Source organism: Psittacula echo (genome assembly GCF_963264785.1).
Source record: "Psittacula echo genome assembly, chromosome: 6".
NCBI lineage: Eukaryota > Metazoa > Chordata > Aves > Psittaciformes > Psittacidae > Psittacula > Psittacula echo.
Window position 1 is genome coordinate 65,878,469 of NC_137743.1, and position 21,918 is coordinate 65,900,386.

Consider the following 21,918-nt stretch of genomic DNA (forward strand, 5'->3'; position numbering starts at 1 on the left):
AAAAGTATTGTGCTTCTCTACAGATGTAGCCTGCTGTCAGAGCAGTCTGATGGTCTCAAGGATATTTCACTTGGGTGAATTAAAAGCAAAAATAAAAATTGATTACTTGCAGGTGTTAAAACACAACTGACTTCTTGACATTTAATAAATTGTCAATGAATCAACATTAATTGTGATAATTACCTTGAATTATTTAAAATGTTCATTACTTTCTATTTTGGGAACTTTTCTAACAATATAATTGTTATCTGATGCACCATGGAAAAATTTGTATGATGATAAATAAGAAACTGAAATCCAAATAACAAAATGAGGGAATATGGAACCAATTTCAATTAGAAATTTGCTCTTTTTTGATTATATGAATGTGCTTAAGGGGAGGGAGTGAGGGACAGAGGGAAAGAGGAAATGAGGAGGAGATAGAGATAGATAGGTATTGCTTTGGCCTGGATAATTCAGTATCCCCAGTGCTGCTAAATGCTATCATGAAAGATAGCTTCCTCCCCCCCATGCATAGTAATTAAAAGAATATTTGCTATTATATTTCCTATGTATATAAATTAAGTTGGGTTACATAGTATAATGTGGAGCACAGAAGTTCAGTTGGTTTATTCCATTTGACTTGCATAACTAGCAGTTTTGTTCTCCTTGCAGCAAGGGTAACAATTTTGTGCCACCTTCATTTTATATACACAGTGCTTTTCAGCATTGTGCTCACACACTTCATAAGCTGCTTAGTTAGCCACGTCAGCTAAGTACAGTACAGCCCTAGTTCAGGAGCTTCAAGGTTTTTAATTCCAGACTTCTTTCTGCGGGTGGGTCACCAGCACTAATTGTGTAGCAGTCGTCTCCAGGTAGCACATCTGTATTGCTGTTAACGGTATTGTGTATGCTTGCAGCTATACTTTGTACGTGCACTGTGTATACTGAGGCAAAATGAAAGTAAGTTCACTTCTAATAATTCTAGGTAAGCTTAAAAGGTTTTGATGTATTTTGCTTCAGCTAAACATATGTATAGCTTCCTCTCTGTGAACAAGTTAGTATGACACTGTGCAAATAACAGTTAATTCTCTATATTACCTGTTTTCCTTCTTTTAAATACACCTGTGATCAACTTATGGGCTTGCTGAAGTCAAAGAAATCTTTGCATTGATTTCAGAACAAGTGGAATTATATCTTTGGATATGAGGTCTTCTAGTCAGGGTTAGAATGATCTTATGTATCTCTCTGAAGTTTTGTGTTCTCTGTAGAAGTGGTAAATCACACAGAATGCTTAATCACTGGCTTCTCTAAATACCCTTCAGTTAGTGTGACTGATTTGTTTATGTGCCATCTTTGCCAGACTAGTGAATTCCCCACACTTCACCCTGTCCTAGTATGACCCTTAGCACAATTAGTATTGACAACTACCATCATGTTGCCTCCTTCTGTGTGGTGTTTAGGTGCTTTCCATCCTACCACAGTATGGCTGGGCATGAAATCATGATGAAATTACAACTAACACAAGAAGTGACAGCCTGTCTCCTTAGCAACCTGGGCCACTGTGTGCACGTAACCACCCCATACGGAAGGGAAAGATTTGGTGCTTATTCCCTTAGTGTTTACTGATGAATCTCAAAATTAACTACATCCTCCCCCAAAGCTTGGGCATGAGTACAGTGTTTGCAACAATGCAAGCTACCTTCTTATTTGCTTGTACAAGGGCGGGGGAGGATTTTGCTGAATATAAAATAGGTACAGATGTGATGATGTCTTTGCAGAGGGTAGAGAAAGAATCTTTCAGTTTCAGATCATTTCTTCTGGGCTCCCTGTCTTCATGCCCCACTGGGCAGAGCAGGCATCAACAGAGCTGAGAGGCAGTCTCAGCTCTAGAACCTTGACCAAAAAGGACAGAGAATTCCAAAAAGATAAGTATCTCTGAGTTCCCAATAGAGACTGGAGCATAATAAAAGATAAATAAGTTGCATTTTTCCTTTTGTATTTGGCTTTTAGAGACATTTGCTGGGCAAACGGTTGCAATAGTTTCCAAGGCAAAATAGGACTGGGGCATTCCCAAGGACTTAGCTTGTAAACTGTGACTGAGAGAACTTCAGATTTCAAGGCAGTGTTGTCTGCTAGCCAGCATGTAAAGCAAACTGCTGATGTGCACTTCCCCTTCATTGATGAAAAGCTGTAAATTTGACTCTTGCGTTAAAATCTAAAATTAGTGGCATTTGTGTGTTTTTAAGTGGTGCATAACTTGGTAGGATTCTAATAAATCCCACAGAAATTGAAAACTTGTTTCAAACTAAAGTGCCCATCAAATTGATATATATGCTGTGTACTTGGTATCAAAAGAACAGTTAATTTTGTATGTTTTCTGGGGTGCTTATCACACTATAGTCAAGCTACTGTGTGAAACATACTGGATTGAACAGTCCACTGGCTGAATTTTTATGAACAAAAAAGAATGCAGATTAATGGAAATATTTTTTCTAAAAGGATCACTGCAGGCTCTGATATTGGAGTGGAGAAGAATCTGATAGTGTTTAATTCCCCTTGGTTAGAGTGCAAGTATTTTGGCATAGTGTCATGTTACTGACATGTAGCATATTTACTGGAGGTGTAGCTGTTAGCTGTGGAGGAGAAGACATACAAAGACACGTTATTTTCTCTTTGGTAGGTGATATATTGTGAAGCTGAGAAAATCTCAGACCTCTTTACTTTCTGAAACAGCAGCTGCAGTATACTTTCTTTTCCCCATATATAACAAAGCCGTCTGATGCTCATGTTATTTTAGTGTAGCTTAAACTTTCTAAAACGGAGATACGTAGCAAGTCTTGCCGTCAGCCTGTAGTTAGAAGCAATTGTGATGTGCTTTAAGAGGAAAAAGTGGTATTTTCTTTGAATGGGGGAGACCAGCTAAGTCTGGCACTGCTGACGAAGTCCATTGGGACCTTGTGCAGGCCCTTCTTTTCCTTCTCTTGAGAATAAAAATTTATTCCTCTGCATCATAAAGTTTGAGAACAAACTGACAAGTTTGCAAAAGACTCAGCACACTGATAAGAACCAGGCAACTTCTCAGATGGTCACTTCCAGAAGATGGGCTCTAGCAGCTTTTTAACCAAGCAGGTAACTATTTTTCATCTGTTAAAAAAGGAAGGAGAGCACAGCATTTAATTAGTCATATATGGACAAGCTACTTGCAGCTTCTACGTCATGGTCTGGAAGTTGGTTTACTTCCTTCCTTTCCTTCTTTTCTTTCCTTCTTTTCCTTCCTTCCTTCCTTCCTTCCTTCCTTCCTGCCTTCCTGCCTTCCTGCCTTCCTGCCTTCCTGCCTTCTTTTCCTTCCTGCCTTCCTTCCTGCCTGCCTGCCTTCCTGCCTGCCTGCCTGCCTGCCTTCCTGCCTGCCTCCCTCCCTCTCTTCCTCCTTTCCTTTTCCTTTTCCTTTTCCTTTTCCTTTTCCTTTTCCTTTTCCTTTTCCTTTTCCTTTTCCTTTTCCTTTTCCTTTTCCTTTTCCTTTTCCTTTTCCTTCCCTTCCCTTCCCTTCCCTTCCCTTCCTTTTCTTTCTTCCTGGGTATCCTTGAATGTACAGATGGTTTGGGAAACTGTATAAAGTAACAAAAATAATCAAGAAATACAAGCTTCCCTTTCAATCTCTGAGCAAAACTGCCATGTAGGAAACTCCAACCAACACCAGTATGGCTTCCTTATAATACATTATTTGATCTCTCTGATGGATCTTCATATTGACTTTCTTCCAAGTTTTTGCATCAAATTTTATTTATTTCCTTCTCCTTAAGGCATGATACAAGGAAATTAAACTATCATATAGGCCTCTGAAATAAGGGTGGTGGTTTAAAGTCTGAGTTGCACAGAATCTATCTACTGCACAGTAAGATTCATCTTTTTCAAGAGATGATAGGGGGAATCTCTGGGATGAGGTCAATGCTGTAATGAACTCTTTGAAGAACAAAGAAATATTTCAGAGCTTTCACTTCTGTTGAAGACAAGGGAGATGGGGAAATGATCTTTGCATGACAACTCTGAAAATCACCACATTAGCTAACAAAACTCTGCCTCCTCGAGCTAAAGAAAAAAAATCTCTGGACCGTCCTTTGCAGTGCTTATTTTCATTTTTCCTCATTCTGATTATCTGATAGTTGATGGCAGAGGAATATGTATGTATGTTTTTCTCAGATGGCCTGCAGACATTCTGGTGACCACTTTATCAGTTGTCTTACAGATCACCAGTGTTCTTCAGATAATAGTTGAGAAACACTGGTTTAATACTTTATCAGAAGATTCTTTGGTATTACAGCAATAAAGGGGAAATACCAATGTCAGCAGTATATGGAAAGAAATTTCCTTGGCATACTAACCTGGAAAAATGAGGAGGAAGAGAGGGTTCTCAGCACTTGACAAAGCATTGATAGAAAATTCAGGAAAGGTCTAAATTTTTCTGGACTGATTTTCTCTAGGAAAAGAACTGAACTATTAGTATATGGCAAAGGAATTGATTAATATCCAACTTTACTGCCAAAAAACTTCCCCCAAACTACAACACCCCCCTCCCCATTTTGGTATTAATTTAACTAGTATGTTCAACACCCCTGGTTTCTGATGAAATAAATGATGAGTGCTGTATGATGGGGTCCTGAGTCCTTGACTGAGAGGTGGACAGACCATTGGAGCTTGTTGGATGGAATCTCAAACAAAGGCAGGAACACCTCTGGTAGGTGCAGCTTTATAGAGAGAGTAACCAAGAGGTCAAGCTGGAATCAGCAGCTTCTCCAGGAAGGGTTTTCTTCCACAGCAGGCAGTAGGTGGTCCTTTGCCGGCATCTGTGTGGGGTGCTGACTTGCATATTGGCACCTCTGCAAAACATTGTCCCTGACTGAAATCATGGAAGCTGATAATAGCAATATGTGGGGATCTGACATATTTTCAAAGCAATTGGTCAATTGATGAGATTTAGGAAGACAATCTTGAGACAGATCTCAAATCATGGTAGAGTAAAAACTAGTGAAGCTGTGGTTTTTGTCTTATCCCTTGCAAAGATAAGGGCTAAAGTTTGAATCTCGTTTAGATGCAGGGTTGTTTCCAGCTTGTATGAGTAGTTAGCTTATGATTAGGATGCAAACAGTGGGTTAGCTGGAAGTGTGCATCATGTTTGTAATGTTAAACAGTTCTGATGTCCAAGGAGAGATTCCTGTTAACATCAGTTTTTCTTAGACAGCTACATGGTATGTTATTTAAATTTTTTTTAAACTGCTCAAATTTAGTACAGACAAACTAATAATAAAAAAAAATAAATTGGCAGAAATGACTGATGGAATATTCTTATCTAAAACTGGCTGTGCAAATCAGTCTAGCCTCATGAATAGTCATAGAAGTTAATAAGAACAACATCAATAGGGTTCTCTGCTATTGTAATAGACTTCTGTTAGAAGTGCTTTAAAAAAACAGAATTTAGTAGTGATGTTCTTTGTATAGATATTTAAAGCATCCCATGGAGCTTCATGTAGTTAAAAAAACAGAGGGAGAGTGTTGTTTTGTTTTTTAAAAGAAACCGCAGATAAGTTCTAATTTACTGTTATGTTTTTGTGGGGGTTTTCCTAACTGGGATATACAGGCAAACGTACGTATTTGAAAGCTACATAGGATTTTAGACATGAATCAAAAATGACATTCAATGTCACACTAGGGTGATGTGAATAGTTCATTAGGTTAAAGCGTTGTTTTCTCTGCTTTTTTTCTGACAGGTCATTGCTTGTGAACAACAGTATGACTACTCGTATGATGCTCGATGTGACGTATGGTCCTTGGGAATAACAGCCATTGAACTGGGGGATGGAGACCCTCCCTTATTTGACATGCACCCGGTGAAAACCCTTTTTAAAATTCCAAGGTATGGCACTAGATGGCTCTCTTCACTCACTAGTTTGTTCGAAGGCAATCTAGGCAAAGGAGAAATATTTGGTAAACGTTGTGCATCAAACCCTAAGAATATTTAATTGGAAAAGACATTAAAAAGCTGTACGGTTAAAAACTTTTTTTTTCAGCCTGAAATCTACAATAATTTACACTGAGAACACCTTGAAATGATAAAGACTTACATATTTATTTTATTCTTGGAATGTAAGTCATAAAGTATGAAGATATCTCCCTTCAGAAGTACTTCTCTTAGCTACTGTCGATGAAAACATTTGTTTCAAAAAGGAAGAAGCCAATATCTGTAACTTCTGAATAACATTTTTAAATATTATTTCCCTAGAGTCTCAGGCTTGTTTTACTGTGGGAGAAAATCACACAATTTTTGACAATGCTGTGAAGCAGTCTGGCAGTTCCAGCAAACTGTAGTCATAATTTATTTTTTAATTTACCCAAGGATGTTAAAATGGGAAGATTTCAATTGTCATACATGGACATGAAAAAGAGATAGAAATTCCCTCTATGTATAGTCAAGTGAATTAGCCATATTATTTCATGCTATTTTTGTTTTCATTTTGTTTTCATAGAATCACAGAATAGTTTGGGTTGGAAGCGACCTTAAAGCTCATCTAGTTCCAACCCCCTGCCATGGTCAGTGACATCTTCCACTAGACTAGGTTGCTCAAAGCCCCATTCAGCCTGGCCTTGAACACTGCCAGGAATCATAGAATCACAGAATCCCAAGGGTTGGAAGAGACCTCAAAAGATCATCTAGTCCAACCCCCCTGCAAGAGCAGGGTAACCTAGAGTACATCACACAGGATCTTGTCCAGCTGGGCCTTGAATATCTCCAACGTAGGAGACTCCACAACCCCCCTGGGTAACCTGTTCCAGTGCTCTGTCACTCTCACAGTAAAGAAGTTTTTCCTGATGTTCACATGGAACCTCTTATGCTCCAGTTTACACCCATTACCCCTTGTCGTGTCACTGGACATCACTGAGAAAAGCCTAGCTCCATCATCCTGACACTCACCCTTTACATATTTGTAAACATTGATGAGGTCACCCCTCAGTCTCCTCTTCTCCAAGGTAAAGAGACCCAGCTCCCTCAGCCTCTCCTCATAAGGGAGATGTTATGGGGCAGCCACATTTTCATTTCATTGAGTCTTCCTGAATAAGTTGAGATTAACAATGTAAAATAGAGTTTAACAGCAGAACAGTTGAAATAATAGAACGAATATAGAAAGAATTTGTCCATTATTGATTAGACTGGCATATACTTGACTTTTCCACATTTTGCTCATGGAGAAAGAATCCCCAGTAACTGATAACATTTTTAAACTTCCAGCAATACAAGTGTTTGACCTTTTGTTATCTGCACAGTTATCACAGGCTTTCAAAATTTCTTCTGATTGCAATTTGCATTTCTGATTAAGTCTATTTATATGCAGGTGCAGTTGTGCTGGGTTCTGCATCATATATTTATCTCTTTCTACCCAGCTCAGACAAGAACTGCCACCAGTCTTTCCGAAATTATTCATATTGAAGCAGTGGTTCTTCTTGTTGCCTTTGCACAAGTATAAAACAGGTCCTGGCAGTTAAGGCAGCAAGGGAGGCTTCAGATTACTAAAGCAATATCTATAAATTTTATCAATGCTCAAAATGTTTTAGAGAGGCAGAAGTTGTACCAAAAGTATCAGCAAGCAATGAGAAGATACATAGAATAGGGCATGTAGAGGCTTTGATTCCTATGAATAGTTTACCTCTTTCCTTATTTGCTGTTACATCGCTGTATGACTTAGCAAAACAAAGGTAAAGTATCTATCTGATTAATTAAGTAATGGGTACATTTGTTAAATAGAATGGTAGCAATTTTTAAGTTGAGAGATTTGCCTCTGCTTTGCATTTTATGAGCTGTAACCCTCCTGCTGGTAAGTATGCACTAATATTACATAAAGTGGGTAGTGGTGAGTGCTGAATGGCATAAGGTTCTGAGCTATAGGAGACAGAGCTTCTCTACTGGTACTTGTTTGAAGGCAATTCACAGCAAAAGTAAAAGATGCATTCCCTTCTTATAATAGTTAGACAGGTTAGAAGTACTCTCAGTGCAGTTGCTGGTAACTGTGCTTCACGCATTTTTAACAGCATTTTCAACTTGAGCATTGAAGCTATTCTCAGGTTGAAAGCCATTCTTCCAAGCACTGGCTGTGAGTGCTCAAGCAGTGATATATAGAAGTATTGCAGTTTGCCTTCTGAGACTCTTCAGAATCCTCTGAGCTCACAGGTCTGGCATCTTTACACTTTCTGCTTTCATGATAATATCTATGTCTGAAGTTGTAAATGCAAATGACCACTTGGTCATTTTTAGGTAGGTAGTATCCTTCCGTGTAATCTCTGAATTTGTCCAATACAAATTCTCACCTACTATAGCATCTGGTAGCAAAAATGCTTGTAGGGCAGCTATATTTTATTGGAACAACTCTCTCCTTTTGTGTGCCACTTCCTAGCTTCATTTGGTAACCCTTACCTGCCTTACGAGAAGGGGAAAGGTCCAGTCAATCCCTATAGCCCCTCTCCACGTAACTTAATGCCATTGTAAGATCCAGTCAAAAAATAAAGCAACCCTGCTGGGGTTTCCTTTTCCTTTTTCCTTTTTCTTTTTTCCTTTTTATTTTCCTTTTCCTTTTTCTTTTTCTTCGCTTTTTCCTTTTCTCTGCCCTCTTTTTTGTTATTGCTTCTCAGTTTCTCACTCAAGAGTTTCTCTTGAAAAAGGCAACTAGCAGGAGGTTAGCAGTTGCTCAAATTATCTCAAAACTGTAATTTGCCATTCAAACCATATTAATATTGGAGTACAATGAAGCTAAATGCTAAGGCACACACTTCGAATTCTGGGATTCTGGTAGTTACAAGAACTTGGTCAGAAAGCAGTGTAACCTTATATATATATACACATCCTTGTGTATTTACCTATACTTTAATTTCTGACGGACACAGAATGTAACTTGTTGATAACAGCTGCTCTTTCAGCTGGGGTTTCTTGTGGTTTGATGTGAAATTGGAAAATCAGGTTTCATTTAGCTATTGCTGAATGACTAAATGCACAAATATGAAGTGACACCAAAGCGTGTTGCACAGTTATGGTGTGACTGTGGTACCTTACAGTAAAGCACTTACATTTTATCTGGAATTATAAAAAGCTACTGCAAATAATGAGCAACAAATGTAGTGGGCTATTGATTTACTGCATATATCTGATTTCTTTATGTGTTCTCCCAGGGTAACTGTTGTTGATGGGGCTGATTTGACTTCAGGTTGGAGGAGAGATGAAATTGCTATTCACAGTAAATGACACTTGGACATCACTCAGGCAGAGTTATCAGGAATTATTTCCTTCTTCCTTTACATTCTTGACTATGGTTGATCCATATCTTTCTATTTATACTGCCTTCTGTGTGCTAGATTAGTCTGTTTTGTGTGCTGCTGATTTCTTTACATTAGCAGAAAACTTTGTGAGAGTTTTAAAGCACTGAATAATCTGTTCTCATGAATATACTTGAAAATGCTATTAATGGCAAAATTGCCAAAGCTAGACACGGAAATTTCTATGTTTGTTTCTACAGAATTCTTCCATTCTCAAGTGGGGAATAAAGTAGTAAAGTTTCTGTGTCAGTTTAGTCATTGGCTTTTTTCTAGAGAGAGTCAGTAATTGTGCTGTTAGCCTTGGCATTGAGTGTCAACTTAGTGAGCTGTGGATCTAAGGCTGTAGTCTTAAATGCATATAATCGTAGTCAGTGAGTCTTCACTTTGACTTTATAGGGTTTGAATCAGCCACTGAATGAATGATTTTGTATTAACAGTCACAGCAGTTACATACCCCCAAGATCTTTGAGATGTCTTCTTGTGCAGAACTTTCACAATAAAACATTCCAGTTGCTCTGAACAGTCTCTCTGTCTTATCCTAGGTATTTATCTCGTTGAGAGACTGTTGAAATTTGGATTTTCCCAGTCATACTTCTCTGTGCAGGCTAGTATTAATATAGAAATGACAGAATATGTAGTGATAGCCCTGTGAGCTGTCAAATTAAGGATGGAATTTCATAAAGAAAGGACATAATTTCATAAAGAAATTCCAGGTAGAATTCCATAAAATGGAAAGATCTGATGGCACTAAAATGTTTGATTTTTGCATTCTTTGTTAGTGCTCTGAGGTTCTTAGTTCTGTATTTTTGTAACTGTTTTTTTTTTTTAATAGTTTTTACATCTCTGTCCTTTCAGCATTGCTGGGAAAAGATTCAAATACTTTTGTCTCTGATCAAAAGCCTATCTCCTAAAAGTGTTTTCATTGATGATAGTTCTTAACAGGACATTGTAGATAACAAGGCCTCAACCACATCTATCTCTCTCTTTGTTGCCTCCATCTCTGCAACATAAACTGCAACTGTCTTGTCAGATTGCTGTGCCTTTCTAAGTAAAGGACATAACTTTGTTTGCAGTTCTCTTCCCCCATCTTGTTCCGAGTAAGGACTTTATTACAAAGATTCTAGTGAAAGGCTCATAAATGCTTCTGTTAGATAAATGACATTAGTTGAAAGACTGCAAACAGATGTGTTGCTCCCTGTCCTCCATTTTTAGTGTGTTTTAAACTGTAACAACAAACGGCCCACAGTGTGAAGTTGGTGGGTGACATATGTGCACTGCTGAACTGACATTGTGGTGGGTTGACTCTGGCTAGATGCCAGGTGCCCACCAAGCCGCTCTGTGGACTCTTGCTCCTCAACTGGACAGGAGAAAGAAAATATCACGAAAGGCTTGTGGGTCGAGATAAGGACAGGGAGAGATCATTCACCAATTACTGTCATGGGTGAAACAGACTTGGCTTGGAGAAATCAGTTTACTTTTTTACTAATCAAATCAGAGTAGGATAATGAGAAACAAACCCAAATCTTAAAAACATCTTCCCCCCACCCATCTCTTTTTCCTGGGCTTAACTTTATTCCCAATTTTCTCTGTCTCCTCCTCACAGTGGCGCAGGGGGGATGGGAAGGGAATAGGGGTTGTGGTCAGTTCATCACGTATTGTTTCTGCTGCTCCTTTCTCCTCAGGGGAGGAGTCCTCACATTCTTCCCCTGCTGCAATATGGGGTCCCTCCAATGGGAAACCGTCTTCCATTAACTTCTCCAACGTGAGCCCTTCCCATGGACTGCAATTCTTCATGAATTGCTCCAGCCTGTGTCCCTTCCACAGGGTGCAGTCCTTTAGGAACAGACTGCTCCAGCCTAGGTTCCCCAGGGTGGGTCACAAGTCCTACCAGGAAACCTGCTCCAGAGAGGGTTTCTCTTTCCACGGTGCCACAGGTCCTGTCAGGACCCTGCTCCAGCACAGGCTTCTCATGGGGTCACAGCCTCCTTTGGGCATCGCTGTGCTCCAGCATGGGGTCCTTCATGGGCTACAGGTGGATATCTGCTTCACCATGGTAGTCCATGGGCTGTAGGGGGACAGTCTGCCTCACCATGGTCTGTACCACAGGCTGCAGGGGAATCTCTGCTCCAGTGCCTCCTTCTTCTCTGTCTTCACTGACCTTGGTGTCTGCTGGGTTGTTCCTCTCCCGTATTCTCAGTTCTCTCCCTAGCTGCTATTGCTGTTCCGCAGCAGGTTTTTTCCCCCTTTCTTAATTGTGTTATATCTCAGAAGTACTACCACTGTCACTGATGGGCTCAGCCTTGGCAAGCGGCAGGTCTGTCTTGGAGCTGCTGACACTGGCTTTGTAGGACACAGGGGAAGCTTCTAGCAGCTTCTCACAGAAGCCACCCCTGTAGTCCCCCAGGTGATGCCACAGTGCTGCACTCCCCTGAAAACCTGCTCAGTGTTTCACAGCAGGAGATGCTGGATGCTAAGCACTTTAGAAAACAGTGGTTTTTTAAGATGCATGTGTATTAACTTTGTACTTCTGATAATATGGCCTGAGCTCTGGGCTAGATGATTAAGCATCTTCCAGTGGTTAACCACTTATCCTACGGAAAATGTAGCATCTGCAGCAAGTATGTGATAGCAAAAGTGGAGTGAAAAACAAAATATTGGTTAAAATTTAAGCTAGATGTTTCATTAGACACTAGCCTTCTGGGCGTTATTTCTGTATGTATTGTGTAGATTTGGAAGGGAAGGGCATATGTGTTCATGGACTAATGCAAACTTTAAAAACCTCTTTCATTCATGAACATTTTATTATATGAATGTGCAGTGTCTTGGAAACACTTGTGGTATCACATGCATGCAACTTATTCTTGGAACTGCATTACCTTGTTAATGTTCTGTTTTGCAATGATGCGCACATTCTTCCTCATCAAAATGAATTCTTGGATCTGACTCATAAATCTCCTGAAAAGGGACCTCCAGTGCCTAGAGATAAGAGATAAATCATACTGTGAAGACACTGAACCATGAAATGATTCTGTTAACATGTCATCTGTCTAGAATATATTTTCAAATTTCCAACAGAAGGGCCTAAATTATGAAGGGAAGGTGGCCTAGCAAAGTTGGTAATTTGGGAGTTGATACTTTTAACCTTTTCCATCTGCTGCTACTGGGTAGGTGTGTCTGTTTTAGCAAAGTATTACAAAGTAAAAGATTCGCAAATACCATTACACTTAAGCTTCCTAAAGTAAAATAGGTCCATAAATTCTTCAAATGATGTTATATTATGAGAAATATTATGTCAGCGCTATCTCTTAAGGTAGCAGTGATTTCAAATTTTGGAAAGAAAAGAAATGGCTATGAAAAGTACTGTGGCAAAAAGGAGATTGTGCATTATAGTCTGGAAAGGGTGAGTGTATATACTGGTGTAAAGTGAAGATTTCAGATCATGTTGCAAAGATCCTGTGTTTCAGGACACAGTCATGCTACAGTCATGCTTACTGGGAGGTGGTAAATTAAGAGCCATTTTCTAGGTTACACTGACAGCTGACACTTAACAGAAACTGAACCAAATTCTCCTCCCATGTCTATATGAGTCAAGTGTTGCTCTTTTGAAAGCAGTAGAAGGCACTTGTTTTAAAACTGGTTCATAGAATCATAGAATCATAGAATAGTTAGAGTTGGAAAGGACCTTAAGATAATCTAGTTCCAACCCCCCTGCCATGGACAGGGACACCTCACACTAAACCATGTCACCCAAGGCCTCATCCAACCTGGCCTTGAACACCACCAAGGATGGAGCATTCACAACCTCCCTGGGCAACCCATTCCAGTGCCTCACCACCCTCTCAGTAAAGAATTTCTTCCTTAGATCCAATCTAAACTTCCCCTGTTTGAGTTTGAACCCGTTACCCCTTGTCCTGTCACTACAGTCCCTGATGAACAGTCCCTCCCCAGCATCCTTGTAGGCCCCCTTCAGATACTGGAAGGCTGCTATGAGGTCTCCACGCAGCCTTCTCTTCTCCAGGCTGAACAGCCCCAACTTTCTCAGCCTATCTCTATACGGGAGGTGCTCCAGTCCCTTGATCAACCTCGTGGCCCTCCTCTGGAATTCTTCCAACAGTTCCATGTCCCTTTTATGTTGAGGACACCAGAACTGCACACAATACTCCAAGTGAGGTCTCACAAGAGCAGAGTAGAGGGGCAGGATCACCTCCTTCGACCTGCTGGTCACGCTCCTTTTGATGCAGCCCAGGATACAGTTGGCTTTCTGGGCTGCGCGCTCACACTGAAGCCGGCTCATGTTCATTTTCTCATCGACCAACACCCCCAAGTCCTTCTCTGCAGGGCTGCTCTGAATCTCTTCTCTGCCCAACCTGTAGCTGTGCCTGGGATTGCTCTGACCCAGGTATAGGACCTTGCACTTGGCATGGTTAAACTTCATAAGGTTGGCATCAGCCCAACCGTGTCGAGGTCCCTCTGGATGGCATCCCTTCCCTCCGGCGTATCAACCAAACCACACAGCTTGGTGTCATTGGCAAACTTGCTGAGGGCGCACTCAATCCCACTGTCCATGTCACCGACAAAGACATTGAACAAGACCGGTCCCAACACCGATCCCTGAGGGACACCACTCGTTACCGGTCTCCAGCTGGACATTGAGCCATTGACCACAACTCTTTGTGTGCAGCCATCCAGCCAGTTCTTTATCCACCGAGTGGTCCACCCATCAAATTGATGTCTCTCCAATTTAGAGACAAGGATGTCATGTGGGACAGCGTCAAAGGCTTTGCACAAATCCAGGTAGATGACGTCAACTGCTCTACCCCTGTCCATCAGTTCCGTAGCCCCTTCATAGAAGGCCACCAAATTGGTCAGGCAGGATTTCCCCTTAGTGAAGCCATGCTTGCTGTCACCAAGCACCTCCTTGTTTTTCATGTGCCTTAGCATGCCTTCCAGGAGAATCTGCTCCAAGGTTTTGCCAGGCACAGAGGTGAGACTGACTGGTCTGTAATTGCCCAGGTCATCCATTTTCCCCTTCTTGAAAATGGGGGTTATATTTCTCTTCTTCCAGTCGTCGGGAACTTCACCTGACTGCCATGATTTTTCAGATATGATGGCCACTGGCCTAGCAACTTCATTTGCCAGCTCCTTCAGGACCCACGGATGGATTTCATCAGGTCCCGTGGACTTGTGTACGTTTAGGTTTTTAATTGATTGGTGATAAGAAATGTGTATTTAATTTTCTAACCCATGAAAACTGAGTGTTAAATGAAATTCCATTAAAAATTATTATGCTTCATTAATTCGTGTTAAATAGCCAGGAGTGGGATGGAGTTGAGCTTCTGAGTACTCACTTAATGGTGTAGTTCTTCACCTGCGTTGTGTTGTGTTGAGACCTAAAGCTGTTGGGAGTGCTTATTAGTTTGAATTTAGTGATGCTTGACTGCTTCAGGAGCTGACCTGGCTCCAGTAGAGCCAAACCTGGTGTCTTCATTTCCTAACTCATCCCAACTTCAGCTTCCTGGTAGTTTTCAGATAGGCAGTGTAATTATCTTTGTGTTCCTGTGCAAACATACACTGTGCCTTCAGTGTTGATAATGATTTCTGAAGAAGTTCTTTTAAGAGTATGCAGTTATTGTCATTTTTAAGATATGATCATGTTGAGAGAGAACAGACCTGTTTCACTTCGATAGGTAGTGTGTCTGTGCATCAGGCATATGAGGTAGAGAGGCCAAAATATTTGCACCTTCATTTTGCTTTATTGTATACAGTGTGGAGCAGCTGGTGTACTACAGGTAGTTTCATTCATCTGAACAGGTAAGAGCTGTTGTGGGGACATTATTTTTGGAGGTAACATTTAATATTAACATTTTCTGATGTAGGCTTTCATACTGCAGCTGGCTTTACCAACTTTTTTGTGATTTTGCCATCTGCATTGGTACTGACATGGTACTGATACATCATGTAGCATGTACTTTTACTGCTGTTGATTGGAGCAGTAAAGAAATGCAAGTATGTGTTGTAAGACAGTAAAGCTTAAGAGTTCATTCCTTTTGTGAAACAAAAGCCTGAAGAATTAATAGAATTGTTATTTAAAATGGAGTGTTTAAAGTAATTAAAGGAACTTGATTAATATAGTCTTATAACGAATAATTTGACAAGAAGTCTGCAAGTTTTGGAGTGCAGTATTGTTTATTTCTTAATAGGAATGTGAATTGCAGTTACAGCAGAGTGACTAAACTACATGGAAAGACCAGATTCTGCCTATGGTTATAGGTGGAGCATCATGATATCCGTAAAAGCTATGTATACCTGTCTAAGAAATAATTTGACTTTTAAACATTATTTTCTTGCCTGATAAATTGAACTTTCATTACTTTGTGATTGTGCTTTTATGGGAAATCTAAACCACTAAGAATGTAAGGTGACATGTTTCATATAAGAGTACTGTGGAAATACCTAATAAGCAGAAATACAAGGTCTTCAGGATCCTTATTGGTTGGTATATGAAGAGTAAATAAATTAAAGGGTAGAGTCTCTCCGTAGGTGGAAAAGAATACAGATCTGTGATTGAGGATTAGAAAGACCATTGCTAGTTCTTCAGCAGGTTACAGACTGCTCATATAATCTTGAGCCAGTTCAGTATGATTAGATTTTCAAAATTATTTAGATGCCTAAATATGTTGTTAGGTAACCAGTGAGGTTTCTGAGAAGCACTCCTGTGTTTCATTTCTGTTGAAATTCTTTTAATATCCATTCTGTGTTTGATTTTTCCAGAGTTCACCAACTTTGCAGAAGGTGAACAACTGATGTGTTTTAAAAAATGTCAGTAAGTGTGTGTACTTGGCTATATCTTCCACAGAATCACAGAACGGCTGAGGTTGGAAAGGACCTCTGGACGTCATCTTGTCCAACCCTCTTGCTAGTTGATTCTATGATTCTATCTCAACCTGGGTCACCTGTAGCAGGCTGCCAAGGACCATGTTCATACAGCTTTTCAGTATCTCCGAGGGTGAAGACTCCAGAATGTCTCTGGGCAACCTGTGCCTGTGCTCAGTCACTCTCACAGTGGTGAAAAAGTTTCATGATGTTCAGGCTGAACCACCAGTGTTTCAGTGTGTGCCCATCACCTCTTCCCTGTCACTGGGCACCACTGAAAAGAGACTGGCTCAGTCTTCTTTACACTCTCCCTTCGTGTATTTGTATATATTGATAATATCTCTTCTGAGCTTTCTATTTTGTGTGTTAAACAGTCCCACCTGTCTCAGCCTTTCCTCCTGTGAGAGGTGTTTCAGTCCCTTAATCAATCTTAGTGATCCTTGTTGGACTGTCTCCATCAGCTTTGTATCTTCCGGTATCTCTCCTGGCCAGAACTGGACATGATACTCCAGGTGTGGCCTCACCAGTGCTGAGTAGAGGAGAAGGATCACCTTCCTCAACCTGCAGGCAATTCCACTTCTAATGCAGCCCAGGATACCATTAGCCTTGTTTGCCACAAGAGCACATTGGTTGCTCATGTTCAAGTTGGTGTCCACAAAGATCCCTCGGTCCTTTTGTGCAAAGCTGCTTTCCAGCTGGTCAGACCCCAGCATATACTGGTGCAGGACTTTACACTTCCCTTTACTGAACTTCATGAAGTTCCTGTCAGCCCATTTCTTCAGCCTGTTGAGGTTCCTCCTCTAGATAGTAGCAGAACTTTCAGGTGTATCAGCTGCTCCTCACAGGCTGTAACATGAGCAAACTTGATGAGGATGCACTCTGCTACATCATCCACTTCATTAATGAAGATATTGAATGGGACTGGACCGTTTTTACCCCTGGAGTACACTGTTAGTGATGGATGAATGTCCTGGCATTTTAACATTGCTACTATAGCATTGTGTCACAGTTTGCAACAGTGCCAAAATATGCCAGAGCAGGAGCTCTGCCCTTATGTCGTGGTTTAAGCCCAGGCCGTAAATTAGAACCACGCAGTTTCTACTCCACCCCCCCCCCAAAGGGAGGGGGAGGAGAATCGAAAGAATGTAACTCCCGTGGGTTGAGATAAAAACAGTCCAGTAACTAAGGTATAACACAAATCACTACTGCTACCACCAATAATAATAATGATAAGAGAAATAACAAGGGAAGAGAATACGATACCGCCCGCCGGAAAAAGAGCCTGACCGAGAAAAGGACGTGCCCTTCCAGGTAACTCCCAGTTACATCCCTGGGCATGACGTGCTGTGGTATGGAATACCTCTTTGGCTAGTTTGGGTTAGGTGTCCTGTCCCTGCTTCCTCCCGGCTTCTCCTCCTCCCTGGCAGAGCATAAGGCTCACAAAGTCCTTGGTCAGGGTAAACATTCTGACCAGCAACTGAAAACATTGGCTTTATCAGTATTATTCCCAGGCCGAAAGTCAGAACCACAGCACTGCACCAGCTACTAAGAAGGAGAAAAACTGACTGCTGCTGCTGAACCCAGGACACCTTAAAAAGTTGTATATGAGTTATTAATTATTAATTCATTTCTAACTAGTAAATGGTAAATGCATCCTAGGGTTTGAATATCAGATTTAAATAGGCTTGTGCCAGGGTTGAACTGAACAACGAGTAATCATTATACTGTCTGTGTCTAAAAAGCAGAGAGCTGTTTGTGTCTAAGATCATACCAAATATGTACATATAACTACTCATTTAAGTCTGTCAATATCTAAAAATTGAAGTGTATGCAGTATGCATTTGCCCCATACTGTAGCAAAATGGGGTCTGTACCCAATTACCTTATGACATTTTAATATATTTGAGAAAATACTAACAAATATTTTTATATACTATGTAAGACAGTAGAGAATCAGCTTTAAAGTTAAATCACCTTGGTGCGATTTTGTAAGCTGTGAACAGGTAGAATTTGATTTTCAGATGCGTTCTTTGTTCAGATGTATTCATAGCCTAATTTCAGCAAGTAATTCATGCTCTGTATAGTCTGTTGTAAGCATTATCTATTAGGGAAGACTTTGCCTGCATAGTATGTTGCTGGTTTTGATTTGTTAAGAGTCTCTCCTTCAACCGGATTTCTCATGAATACATGCACTTACAAACAGAAGGGTGTTGTTTTAAATGTATATTCTTCAGTGCCTATTTAAAACAGGCTGTTCAAACAAACATTTATGCCAGTATATTTGTTGCTAGAACATTCATGGGAATTACATACCTAACAGCTACAAAGTATGCACCTGAGATAAATTCATTGAGGATCTTGAATAATCATGAAACTAAGCATGCTCAGCTCTCAGCCATTTTCTGAGCAAACATAAAAAGAATCACCTCTGATATTCTGTTTTATTTTCTGTGCTGCACTCTAACCCTCTCTGCACTCTAGGTAGAAGCTGAGATGTCTGTCAGGCATTTTAGTGGCTCCTTATGCAGTTAATTTTATTCATTAAATGCACATAAACTGTTTTAGTCAACCAGTTTCTAAAGTAAATTATTACTTCTCAAAATCCATTGCATAAATAATAACAGACTGCTAAGATACAGTAAGTGCCATTTTGTTTTGCTCTAGTGGAAAATTTCATGCTGACAAGGTCAAGCCCTGCAGTCTGAGATCAGTCAAGTGATGAAAGGCACATCCAGCAGGAGGAGAGGTGCTAGATGGACGTTTAACTGTTGTGTCCTTCAGAAGTGAGGATTTGAAATGTGGCCTAGTTAGATTTGGGGGATAGAACTGAGCTACAAAGTCTACAATCTGATATTCATATTCTTATTCATATAGTTGTAGACTAAAATATCTTGGTTTTAGTGTGTTTTCAAAACTGCTTCCTGTTTCTTGATACAACTACAGTAGTGAGCAGCATTATCTGTAGTTGTCCTGAGGTAGTAATACTGTGACGGTAGCAAGGTAATCCTTACATACACTGCTTACTGATTTTTAAGGAGATTCATGCTATGGTATGTGGTAAACTTGAGGTTGCAATGGGGAAGATGTAGCATGACTGATTTTTTTTAGTGCAGCAAAACATTTGTGCTCTGCATTTAAAATGAGTTAAAGACGATGGGAAAATCAGTCAGTTATAAATAGTTAACAGCCAATTTTCCACCATTCAGCCCATAGAACAGCTTCCTTCCAGGTAGGTAGTTGACATGTAATATTGCTTTGCAGTAAGACATTTAATGTTCAGATATTTATATATTTATTAATATACTTTGTTATGGAAATAGATTCTTAGGATAAAAATAATTGAGATAATCTAGGAGTCAGATTGCTCTGTAAAGAGCTAGGTAGCTATATTTTCAACATATAAATCTACATCATTACAGAGGTTGCTGAGAGGCTGCTGATGCCTTATTAGATAAGGGTTAGATAGATTACCTGCAGCATGAAACAATTTACCGAGAACAGAAAATGGGCTTCCAATACAGTCCAGAAATGAAACATCACAATTATTTGAGGTACTCTGTAACCTTGGAAACAATTGGAAGCAGTGACATCAGCAACAATTATGTGCAATTTCTGTCTTTAGTTTATCACCAAGGTAACCAGAGCAGGTTTTCCTGCTTGAAATTTTAAGAATATCTTGGTTCGGTATTAAGTGAGCATTCATGAAGCAGACTATTTAGGATCTGTTGAAATTGCATTCTGCTTCCTTTTTAAAATGGTCCTTCAGAATTTAAATTTAAACTCATGTGCTTTTGTTTTGTTGAGGATTTTTTTTTTTTTCTCTTTAATTTTTCCGTTCTCTTTCTGAAGCAGCTGCAGGCAAATGAAGTTTTAGTTACTGTGTTAAATTCTCTGAACACTGGAAAGAAGGAAAATTGAATTCCTCATTGAATTCCTTTTGCTGGCCTCAAATACCAAGTATTGCAACCGCACATAGAGGCTGCAAATTGCACTGTGTTGGTGTTGGGGACGCGACTCACCCATAGTTGAGAATACGTGACATTCCCACACCTAACTTCCTTAAGAAGAGCTTTGCATTAAAGTCTAGGTTCACAAGAGACTTCCAGTCAGTGCTGCCTGAGGAGTACACTGGATGAGTGATTCTCTTAGACTTCCTGGCTGTGAAGGATCCTTAGTCAGCCTACCTCACCCTGTGATTGTGCCGGTCAGGAATGGCCTAGCGTGATACCCATCTACATTTTTAATCCAGAGAGGGCTTTTTTATTGTGGTGGGTCTTGGGGAAGGTAATGTTTAAATTAAAGCCTTGTTGCACAGTGGAAAAACCTGTAGACCCCTTCCTAATTGCTCTTTGATGGTAAAGTTATGTGGGGTTGGAGCCATAACGCTGACAGGGATGTTCAGGCCACACAGTCTATCATCTATGTATGACTCAATTTTAGAGGGAAATATCTTGCTATGAAATAGTGATAATGCTTATCCATCATTCATGGAGGTAAAAGGGGGAGCTGCAAAGTTGCTTTTTTGTTTATGTCTGGAACTGTATCTCAGGTTAAAGCCACATCAGTTGAGAACTTAAAAATGAACGTATATGTTTGCATTCCTAAAGCTTCCATATTTTACCTGTAGTGTCTACTTTGTCATACATACCCTATTTTCTTTTTTTGCATATCTCTTTACCCATAGGTTGCCTCACTTGCAAAATACACACTTCTATGAGTTATTGCACATTCAGCTTACTATTGTGCAGGGCAAGTGATGTGCAGACAACTTGCCAGTCTTGTGTCTTATATGTAAGTTAGAACATCATGTTTGAAGGAAAATAAATAAAATTTTGCTCTTGTTTGGAGTGCAGTCCTGAAGAAGTTAAACTGCACTTCAAGCCATTAGCCCTGTGGGTTTCCAAAACACACTTTATAGCCTATGTTTAATGTAGGAATTCAGTAGCCCACATTACTTGTAATGAATTGAGCCAAGTAAATTAGATCAGATTTTTGCATGGTAAAAGATAATCTCTTCATGTAGTTTGGTATTGCAGAGAGAATAAGTCCCTGCATACATTTCATAGTACCAGAGACTTTCATAGAATCATAGAATAGTTAGGGCTGGGAAGGACCTTAAGATCATCTAGTTCCAACCCCCCTGCCATGGGCAGGAACACCTCACACTAAACCGTGTCACCCAAAGCTCTTTTCAGCCTGGTCTTGAACACTGCCAGGGATGAAGCATTCACAACTTCCTTGAGCAGCCCATTCCAGTGCCTCACCACCGTCACAGTAAAGAACTTCTTCCTTATAAATAAATGTAAATTCATGGATGTAAATTGAAAAACAGATGCCTTTCTCAGAAATAGAATGTTCATATTTGCAAATGAATTAATTCACTGACTGATAGAAGCAGAAGAAAGACAAACTTTTTAGATACTAGTCACATTCTAGCAAGATTGTAATTATCCTCAGAATTGTAATGAGTGTGCATTGGTTATTTTATTTTTCTAATAAAAAGTCACCAAATGCCTCTATGCTTTGCCCTCTGAAGTAGTTTCCAGAAATATGCAGTAATAAGTAATCACACTATTTGCAAATATATTTGGTAAAAAGAAGCTGTGCTTTGAAAAGTATCGATTTGCTTGTTGCAGTTATCAGTTTGATTAATGTTAAAATTCTCTGCAATATATTTAATCATTACTCATTAATAGTGCAGTAGTAAAGTAC

The 21,918-nt window shown here is 39.9% G+C and overlaps 1 protein-coding gene across 1 annotated transcript in view; it reads left to right on the forward strand.

The window, feature by feature from the left end:
* MYO3B (myosin IIIB) overlaps positions 1-21,918 on the forward strand; it is a gene marked incomplete at both ends in the record, with an annotated part of 209,923 nt that overhangs the window by 43,560 nt on the left and 144,445 nt on the right. The window contains 1 exon segment of the mRNA XM_080622032.1: positions 5,745-5,890. Coding sequence (XP_080478158.1) covers positions 5,745-5,890 — 146 coding nt within the window.